Source organism: Chaetura pelagica, unplaced genomic scaffold, assembly GCF_000747805.2.
Source record: "Chaetura pelagica isolate M959 unplaced genomic scaffold, ChaPel_1.0 scaffold77, whole genome shotgun sequence".
In the NCBI taxonomy this organism is placed as follows: domain Eukaryota; kingdom Metazoa; phylum Chordata; class Aves; order Apodiformes; family Apodidae; genus Chaetura; species Chaetura pelagica.
The window spans coordinates 1-10,201 of NW_009953937.1; the positions used below are offsets into that span (position 1 = coordinate 1).

Genomic DNA, 10,201 nt, shown 5'->3' on the forward strand with positions numbered 1-10,201 from the left:
AAGTATCATTTAGTTCTCTACGTACAGCTTCATCCAGAACCAGGAATCTAACTTGAGACAAATTCAGCTTTCCTGTTGAGACCAGGTCATCCAGCCTTCCAGGAGTTCCAACGACAATATCCACCTATGAAATACATCAGAGTATGAACTGGTGTCATAACTAACTAGGCACTACCAGCTTTGTCTAAATTTAAGATTATGAGACTGTTCTCAGTGTGATGCTCTATTTTCCATTCATTATAACTTCATAGCAACCTACAGCAATTTGAGTTGGACGCCATCTGGTCTCCACTCCCACCATCATATGCAAATCAGAGACAATTTCCATGCTGCTACTGACCAGTAAAATTTTCACTACGTTCAAGGAGAGAGATCTCACAACCTCTCTGGGAAACCTGCATTTCAGTTTTATAGCCATTTCATCAGCAAAACCTGCTTCAGGTGTGAAGCCTGCCCTTGTTTTGGGAAGTGCTGTGTCCCTTCTCCCACCCCCCCAAGCTGTGTAACTGTTATCTGAAGCCAACAGATTTGCTCTTAAATGGTGGATATAATAAATTAAACTTTTCTCACTGTGGGAATACACATATCAAGTCTATTAGCTACAGAAATGGCTCCACATTTTGCCAGATTCACCACTGGGAATTTAGCACTCACATGAAAGCCTGGCAATCTTTCAGGTCAAACCTGCTTAGGAGAGAATTTCTATTTTGGCAGCTGGAATCACTGAAAACACTGTCAATAGTGATGCTGTCTCACTTCAAAATCAAGTGTTAAAAAAACAAAAGGCTATGCTATCCCTGAAGTCTGACTGGATTGACTGTACATCCCATGATGCTGAGGCTGGAGCCTCCTGGGCAGGACTTGGTCTGTGGTGTAGGTTGACCCTGATAAATGCAGACCAGTTTAATACACATAAAGCTGAGGCAGAAATTAATAAGAAAAATATCTCTGCCTTCTTAGTTAAGGACAAATGGCAAAAACTACACCTCTATTTTAAAATCTTCAGAAATACTATGGCTTAAATAGAATTTGACCAAGGGCTATAAAAGCATTTGTACTGACAATTGCCATGGAAATAAAGCAACCAATGCTAGAGCAGTGCAAGATGCACGAGCTATCAGCTGCATTCTTTCTTTTCATCAGGTTCAAAGGATTCAGAAGCAGCACCATTACTATTCTCTAACTACATCATCAATTATTCAGAACCCAAACTAATGGACAAAACCACAACTTACTCCTTGTTCCAGTACAGAAAGTTGATCTCTTGCAGCAACCCCACCAATAATCAACAGTTCCCTAAAATTACAACAATGTATTTTAACACTTGCTTATTTATTGTTTAGAATATATATTAAGCATCTAGCTGAAGACTGATTCTTTTATTAGTATTTGACAATGAAAAATTCTGAATAGCAATTTTAAGAAAAAAAGAATAGGAAAGAATTTAAAAGTGCATCCCTTCTGATATAGTGTATTGCATTTTAATCCAAGAAGTGTTTTGTTACCAAACTGTATTTTAATTTGATTACTTTAGCACCTGTTGTATTAAACATTAACAGCTTAACCAATTAAATCCTAAATAAGAATGTCTTCCTTCAAAATGCCAGACATAAGTTAGTTTAATAAGTTTCTGCATTCTTGAAAGCTAGAAATGCAAATACCAGTAACTAACTGAATCTTGCATCATATCTTGCAGTTCTGCACTGCTACTCTCCTGCAAGTGTAGTACAAGCACCCTTGTAAACTGACTGCAGCTTAGAATATAGAGACACTTGTTCAAGTTTTAAGAGCACAGAGAAAAGAGAAACAACTTCAGACAAAAGCAGCTTGCAGATAATTTTTCAGAACTGCCTGCCCATGCTAATCACTGCAACATCTGCCCCGTGGGCACACTAATGTAATTAGAGCAGACCTTGCATGGAACTATTGGTTGGTGATGAAATACAAACAAGATGAGGGCAGGAGGAGGTGAGGGGCAAAGGCAGATGCTCAGAAAAGAAAGGCAGTAAACAAATGTGCTTTGCTTGATTAAAAACATTTCAGTATCATAAACCTTTGATAATCTCAAGAAAAAAACCCACATAGATTTGTCTAGTCAAAAATATATAGGTCATAAATAGTCATGAAGTCATGTCCATTCACAAAACCATAAATACAATGAAAACATTAAGTGTTACCTTAATTTGGGATTATCAACATATTTTTTGAACTGCTTCACATTGTTCAGAGTTTGTTCTGCCAGCTCTCTTGATGGTTCTACAATCAATGCTTTCGGAGCATTTGGGAGGTTCTGTGTTTGAACCACTTGTGCATTTCCTAAATGAAAACATATGCCATTAAAATAAACTACCTTCCTATTCTGGAATTCTTTACTGGAAAAAAATGCATTTCTAAATTCAAAATATTAGATAATCTGTGGTTTAAGACAGTGTAAAAGGCACTAATATTTCTACCAGTAAGATCATTGTAAGACTTTGCACAAGACAATAATGAAGCAATTAAAGATGTTCTGTAACAATTTTAATGTACAACTAAGAGAAGTTAACAAAGCAAACCTACCTGAGTGCTGTGATTTTACCACACTACCATCAGGAGCCTTGCAAAGACCAATATAGCCATCTTTTGGGGGAAACTTGAAATCTTCTTCACCAAAATTGAATTTTAATTCAGCATTCTAGGTTTCAACAAATTTATGTCAGAGATAAGATTCAAAAGACCTTGTAAAATGTGACAGCTCTGTAACTGATTGTCCCATGAGAAACCAGTTAACTCGGAGAAGGGGGTGTTTACTCCCATTTTAGAAGTTTCCCTTCCCCAAGTCATCTAAAACCTACAACATTTTTGGCATGGTTCTAACTCTTAAAACTAGTTTCTTCTACATCAGAATATTCCCATACTTACAGATATACAGAAACCTTGTTTGAACTTCTATGTTCCACTCATTTTCAATGCCAAAACAACACTTAAAAAAACCCCAACAAAACAAACCACATTTTTTTTTGGACTTACAGATTTCTCTAATTGCCAAAACCTTTTGCTAAAGCCTGTATTCATTAAGGGATCATCCCAGAAAGACTAACTCCAGAAAGACATAATACTTCACTACTGCAGTGTCAAAGCAGAGAATGAACAAATGGGAATTTTGGCATGTTGAAGTTATTTGCTTGTATCTGATGTATCATAGTACCTTGAAGCACTGGTACTAGGAAAGAGTTAGCCATGCTATTCTACCCTTCTATTCAAATTTAAGTAGTTCAATTTGAATTTAAACGTTGAATATTTAACTGGAATGGTCAAAGCTAACAGTGTGGTGGCCACTCCAATAGTGAAATACTTTTAGGTCAAAGGCAATAGAGAGGTACAAGCACAACTGTACTAACTGTAGGTCACTATGTAAATTCTAGATAAGGAGCTAATTACTAAAACTAGAATAATATGCATGACATTACACATCTGTGATATTCTTAAGTTACCTTCAGCACACAAGCTGCAAAAAGTGCTTGGTTCCTTATGTGTGGTGGGATTTCAAACGCCAGGCCAAGGTCCTTCCCTGAAAGCAGGGTTAGTTCAGTCAGACTCTATGTACATGTGCTTTCCTCTCCCTGCCCCTCCCCAGCACAAATTCCAAGGAAGAAATTGAATAAAACTTACCGTTTTTGGAAAACTTTATTTGTCCTTTATCTATGTCTAGATAGCACCCAATGGTATCATGCATAGTGAATTCCTGTAACAAAAAGAAATTTGCAAAGCTAAATTTCCCACTGCTCCTCATTAAATGCTCATGGGAGAGAAGCAAGTTCAAATTATTGCAGTATTACCCCTGTAAATACCTTGTATGTTTTTATTTTACTACAAATCTTCAGTAAACTGCCCAATTTATTATCTTACGCATTTAAACATTTATTGCTGTCTTAAAATTATTTTTGGGCTTTTTGGGCTCCAGTGAAGCTGGGGAGGGGCTGATACAGGGGCTTGTAGTGGGAAGACAAGGGGGAATGGATCAAAACTGGAGGAGGGGAGATTTAGGTGAGACATCAGGAGGAAATTCTTTGCTGTGAGGGTGGTGAAACACTGGACCAGGTTGCCCAGAGAAGCTAGGGCTGCCCCATCCCTGGCAGTGTTGAAGAGCAGGTTGGATGGGGCTTGGAGCAACCTGGTCTGGGGGGAGGTGTCCCTGCCCATGCAGGGGGGTTGGAACTGGATGATCTTTGAGGTCCCTTCCAACCCAAATGATTCCATGATTCTATGATTAAGTCATTTACTTGGAAGTTTTCTGCATTATGGAAAAGTGCATGAATCATTCATTAGCCAATGTAAATCTCAGTTTACAGCACCAAACCCAATAACAGAAACTTCTATTTTGACTAAATAAAAGACTTATATGTATGTTATGTATACTTAAGTACTTCATCTAAGTATCTTGAAATCTGTTCATTGTAAGGAAATTCAACAAAATCTGTATATTATAAAGCGCTTTTAATTCAACAGCTCAGAAGTCACCACTATTAAAAAGCTACAACATAATAAGTAGTCATAGAAACTGCAAGTTTTATGGCACTGAGAGTTCATTAATACCATAAAAAGATGAGTTTCTGCTGTATTATTAATATTTATGTAAGTTATGCTTGAACATCTGAACTCTTAACTGGTACACCACCCAAAAACCACCACAGATACTCCTGGCAGACATTTTCAGGAACGTGCATGGCTACCTGCATTGTGTTAGCATTTAAATATATCTTTTGACATATCAGAGAATTGAGAGATGACTTCTACTTTAACTCCTGGTAAACAGGATATGATGCCCTCACTTAAACACTCACCAAGGTACACCGATGGGTTAGGGTTGTTCAAGCTAAAAGTCACAACATACATCCAGGAGGTAAGTGAACCTCTAACCTCTAACATACAGGTTTATCTTCTAAATAAGAGTCCATATATTGTCAGTCTAGCCACAACCATAAACCTCAAGCTGATAACTGCTTTTGTTAAAGCTGTTAATATGCTTTTATCAAAAAATGCTTCAGTGTTTCAGGGTACCTTTGCTCAGTGACCTTCCCTTGAAAGTTAGCACTATTACAAGAGAGTTGATTGTTACAGCACAGAACCAACCAAAACTTCTAATACTGCTTGTACCAATAAGCTTACCTCACCATAGCTGTCAAATTGCTTGTTGTGAGACTTCTTACCAGTTCCACCAAAGCCAAAGCCAAATTTATCAGTGCCTGAAGACAAGACAAAGTGCAGGCTTTTATCTTTTGGTGGACAGGTTATGTTTTTAGATCTTGGTATCCATAACTGTGTATTTTTATCAGTACATTTATTGATTTTACTAGTCGTCAGTTATCTTCATTACAATATTGAATTAAAAGAGAAAAAGTCCAAAGAGACAAAAACCACTGCTTTCACCTAAGCAGATTTCCTCTCACAGGAAGAGCAACATTTGCACAAGAAGTTTTAAGCTTCTCGATACTGCTTTTCTTCCCAAGGAGCCCATTCTCTGCAAGCCTAGGACTCCAGCTATTCCATGTGAATATAACAAATGTCTATGGGATTCTTCCTTTGAAGGAAACTCACCCAAATCTAGTGAAGCCTGCATAGTTGACCAACCAACTCTGCACAAGCCTTGGTCGTGACAGGAAACTTCATAGTAGTATTTCCCTTTAAAAGAGAAAGAAAGGATGTAAAACATCACCTGAATTTCAATTTTATCAAGGTGATTCAAGTCTGGCTGCTTCCAAGACCATGCAACTCTAACATTTTCACCCCTGCTGAAAGCACCATAAAACCCCCTGTTGTGTCAGTGTGAAAAGGACCTGTAGGTACTTCTGTGTGCAAGGAAGAAAGAGATGATCAGAGAACAGCAGGCAAAAGACAGACAACCACAAGCTGAGAGACAGACTATGAAAGGCACCAAAGGAGTGATAAGCTAGAGACTCCAGTGGTTCTAATGAATCCACACTGACAACACTGCATGAGTAGCTATTTTCTACCAATAACACTTCAATAAAATGTGTTTTAATGAGCATTAGTTAGGATTCTGTCTCTTGACTAAATCCCCTATTAGAAAAAAGGTAATTCATCACACAAGGAGAGCAAAACAGAGGTATTTCTCCTTCCTAAGCTTTTGGCTGGCAGCAAGCTGCATGACGGCACCCTTGCTCACATGGTTCAGTTTGCTAGTGTAGGTGGTTGCATGTACATGTGTGACAAGCAAGTGCTTCATCTGGAACTTCTGCCAGTCTCCAAAATCCATCATTTTATACATACCTTTAGTCACACCTCTAGTTGCTCTGCATCCATGCCATTCCTTTACCTCTCTGCTCTGACAACACAAACCATCTGATCCAATTGCTGAAAATTAGAAGACAATCTTAGTTAAGGACATTGCCTAAGTGCTTTTAAAATAAATGTGCATGCATACTTTCTTCTAGTTTGTTTTTCACCAGGTGAACATTTTCAAAGGAACATGTAAAGTAGCACTAGGACAACTCACCAAAAGCTGTTCCTCTATCATATGGGTTCATCTGCCATTTATTGAGCACTAGATGCGAAAGACAGCAACAGAAAAAAAGAATTAAACCAACAGGGTAAGCATGGAAAACTGAAATTACAAGTTCACATTGGCCCTACAGTGTTTGGCACAGCTTTCTGTGGAGATAGCTTTGTTCCAGCCCAATTTGTTGGAGGTCAAAACGAATGCTTGCAGCTTGAAGGAGGACACAGATTCATAATGCAAAGGTGCTACATGAAATTTAGGTTATTCCATTCAGGTGAGCACAGATTAAGCTACTTGCTGAGTGTATTTACATTACATTCTTACAAGGAGGATCCCTTTTTTTCAAGTTGACTGTGCTGTCACCACTGCAGCAGTAGTTACACCAGAACTGCAAGATGAGAACTTCTGTAATACCTTCAGAGTGTTGTTGGTGCAGCTATTGTCATGTGGATAAATCTCAGCCCGTCAATACCACAGACTGGACACGGTTACCAGCTTTCAAGCTGCAAGTTGATGTAAATGGATGTATAATAGACCCTCAAATACTATGAGGATATTGTCATGGTTAGAAGCCATGCCACATCAGTGGATTCTGGCCCTGTGCACTTCCTGCTCAGTTTAGTGGTTACTAGTTCAAGATGTTGTTATTCAGCTTCCACTTCTAGCCAGGTGCCAAAAGGATTACAGTAACTTTATTCAGCACAGCAGGACTGAATGACACACTGCAGACCTACCAAAGCCACATAAAATTCAGCTTCAGCCTAGAACAGCTTTCAGCTCAGGCTCACTGAAAAGGCTCACACAACTGTGTGGTCTCACTGCTGATGGTCTGGTTTATTCCTGCAACTGGAATATTTTTTTAACTCCTTTTTTGAAGCTGGACACTACTCCCACTTCATATCTTGCAAGGCACTAAACTAGTACAGCTCTAAGAACACTGCAGAATGTGGTGTGAACCAGCCAGCTTTAAGCTGAAGACCAAAAAGCACCACTAAGAGACTGCACTTAAATTCACCTCCCTTCTTCCCATGACTTCCCAGTATATTTATATCCACTTTTTTATAAAATCTGAAGTGATATGCCATTTACATTATCCCAAATAATGGAAAAAATACTTAATCTCATGGCAAGTTAGGTTAACTTTACTTTGAGAGGTGATGGAATCAACATGAATTAAGTGTTCCAACCATGAGAAGGGTGATGTTAAAAGCCTTACCTGCCCCACCCGTTTTAATAGTTGCTTTCCCTTTCTTGCCTTCCATCTGGTCCTTCAGTGTTTCATAAACAATCTGGATCACTGGAATGCTGAAAGCCTAAACCAGAAAGTTATCTTCACTTGACAATTTGTTCAGATATTTGCAGATACACAGTCAGCCTAGTTTTCAGGAGCAACATTCAGAAACCCTTTAAAACATGCCAACACAAACGTCTGTAAATACTATTAATGACTGCTTAAACACATCCACAAACATACACATGCTCTTATTATATGTACACACACCCCACCTCCCTCCACTTACAGACTTGCAATTTCTGCCAATTATTACTTACACCAGTTTTTCCACTCCCTGTTTCAGCAGCCTGGAGGAAGAAAAATGTAAAAGTTTAACCTGAGTTACAATTCACTGTATGAATTGTTCCACAGTTCTATTTTAATAAACTTAAACTTTTTAATAAAATAAAGTTTACTTTTACTTCTATATAATACAGAAAACATCAGAGAGTAATGTCATGGCTTCAAACAAATTAGATGCAAATACAAACAGGGAATAACTTTACAATATACTTCAAAAAATAAAAATCCAAGGCTCACAGAGTTCACTAGAAAAACTTTCTGTATCTGTCAGATTTCTGGAGGTGCTACAGAAGGTTAGAGGAAGCATGACTTTGGTTATGGAATCAAGAACAGAGGGATGCACAAAAGACCTGATGAACAAGGCTTCCTAATCTGGTATCTTCAAGGTTACTGGTAGTGAAGCACTGGTACAGGCAGTACCAGACCTACCCCATGCAGATCTATGTCAGTGCTTATGACAAAAAGGAGAGCAGGTGACATCAGATATCTCTCATGCACACAGAATCACAGAATCATTTTGGTTGGAAGATATCTCTCATGCACACAGAATCATTTTGGTTGGAAAGACCTTTAAGATCACTGAGTGCAGCTGCTGAGAATGCCTGTCTAGCAACTAAAAAAAAAGCCTAAAAAGAATTATTCCAATCTGCAAGAACAGTTGGAAACACACCAGGAACTCAAAAGTAGTTCCCAGATGAAGAATGTATTTTGTATTGAAGAAGGACAGAGACCTAGTCTAACTGTGGATCCTTCTGCAAAAAAGGGAATTGAATACACAAAGGACAAAGACACCAGCATCCTAGGAACAGAACCATCCTGCATACATACCATCAGTACATCACCACCTCCCAGGATCAGGGGGATAGATTCTGCTTGAATATCTGTAGGAAGACTACAGGAAAGAAAACATTAACACAAATTAAAAAAAAAAGGTTTATGCTTATACAGGAACTCAAAGAAACCATGGTCATTTTCAAGACAGAAAACAGCAGGTAAATGTTCTTCTTCTTGGCATGCAGCTAAGGAAGTGAAAAGGATTCCACGTACAAGGAGAGCTGGAAACAGAGGTATAACTTTAGAGGAAGTGACTAGTGGCCCACCTTCTGAGAAGGCTACATCTCACATCATTGTGCTAAACTAAAAGAGAACAGTTCAAGCATATATTCCCTGTTTTCCTTTCTTCAATAGAGTTTCATGTTTAAAGCCACTTGCACAGCCCTGATTTACAGTATTTGTCTGCAAAACTGGAGAAGACTGTAAAGATAACTAAATATAACCAGCAATTCCAGACAACCACAGCTAATTAATACCAGCATATGAGAAAAGAAGGACTACAAGCACAAAGATTGTTCTGAAAGACAATTCAAAACAAACATTGAAGTGAAATATTTTAGCCAAACTAGTAACTAAAACCAGGAAGAATCACTTTTGTAGAAGATGATCACACAAGCATCAACTCTGAAGAACACAAATTCCAACCACAATCTGGAAAACATTTACTACACCTGGGTCAGGTATGTGACAGTATTTCATCCAATAATCCCACAGTACATAATGAACAAACCATAAGCACAGAGGCTTTTATCACCAAATGGCACTGAAGTATTAGCAGTCATGCTTTGCTTGACCAAGATTAAATGCTGCCACTACAGTCACCATTTGTGTTCTTCAGTCATTCACACTAAAAAGAAGTGCATGAAATGCAATGACAATCAAAAGAAAACATATCTGCTCTCCTTTGATGTGACAGCAGAAGTATTTTAAGAACTACATCATGTGTTGCTAAAGAGCAAAGCAGATTCTGCCAGGCCCAGACACATTTCTACTTACAGCCAGTCCATCTCCTCTACTGCTTGAGCTATCTCAGGCATAACACCCATTTCTGCAAGAGATGAAAAAAGAAACAAGCAGTTATTTACCTCAAGACAGCCCAGAAGGCTTCCAAGTGACAACACTTCTGACTGCAGGCAGCAACGAAGTAGCACTATTTGTGGTGAGAGGCCATGCAGCCTCCCCTGCAAAGCTCAAGGGACAGATGAGAGGCATCCTCCCTTCCCCACACAGGGCTTTGACAGTTGTCCCCACTTAGAGCAGAGCACATCAGGCACATACCAGGCACGGGGGTT

At 38.7% G+C, this 10,201-nt stretch overlaps 1 protein-coding gene across 1 annotated transcript; it reads right to left on the reverse strand.

The window, feature by feature from the left end:
• Positions 1-25: 25 nt before the first annotated feature.
• On the reverse strand, positions 26-9,955 carry LOC104392350 (ATP-dependent RNA helicase DDX1; the record flags this gene model as incomplete). Its single annotated transcript, XM_010001743.1, has 14 exons — positions 9,906-9,955; positions 8,904-8,967; positions 8,051-8,080; positions 7,716-7,812; positions 6,497-6,544; positions 6,271-6,354; positions 5,578-5,661; positions 5,149-5,225; positions 3,652-3,724; positions 3,474-3,550; positions 2,560-2,674; positions 2,178-2,316; positions 1,236-1,296; positions 26-124 (listed from the first exon to the last, which is right to left on the reverse strand). Coding segments are annotated over exons 1-14 (1,098 nt in total), but the record flags the coding sequence as incomplete, so codon positions are not given.
• Positions 9,956-10,201: the final 246 nt, after the last annotated feature.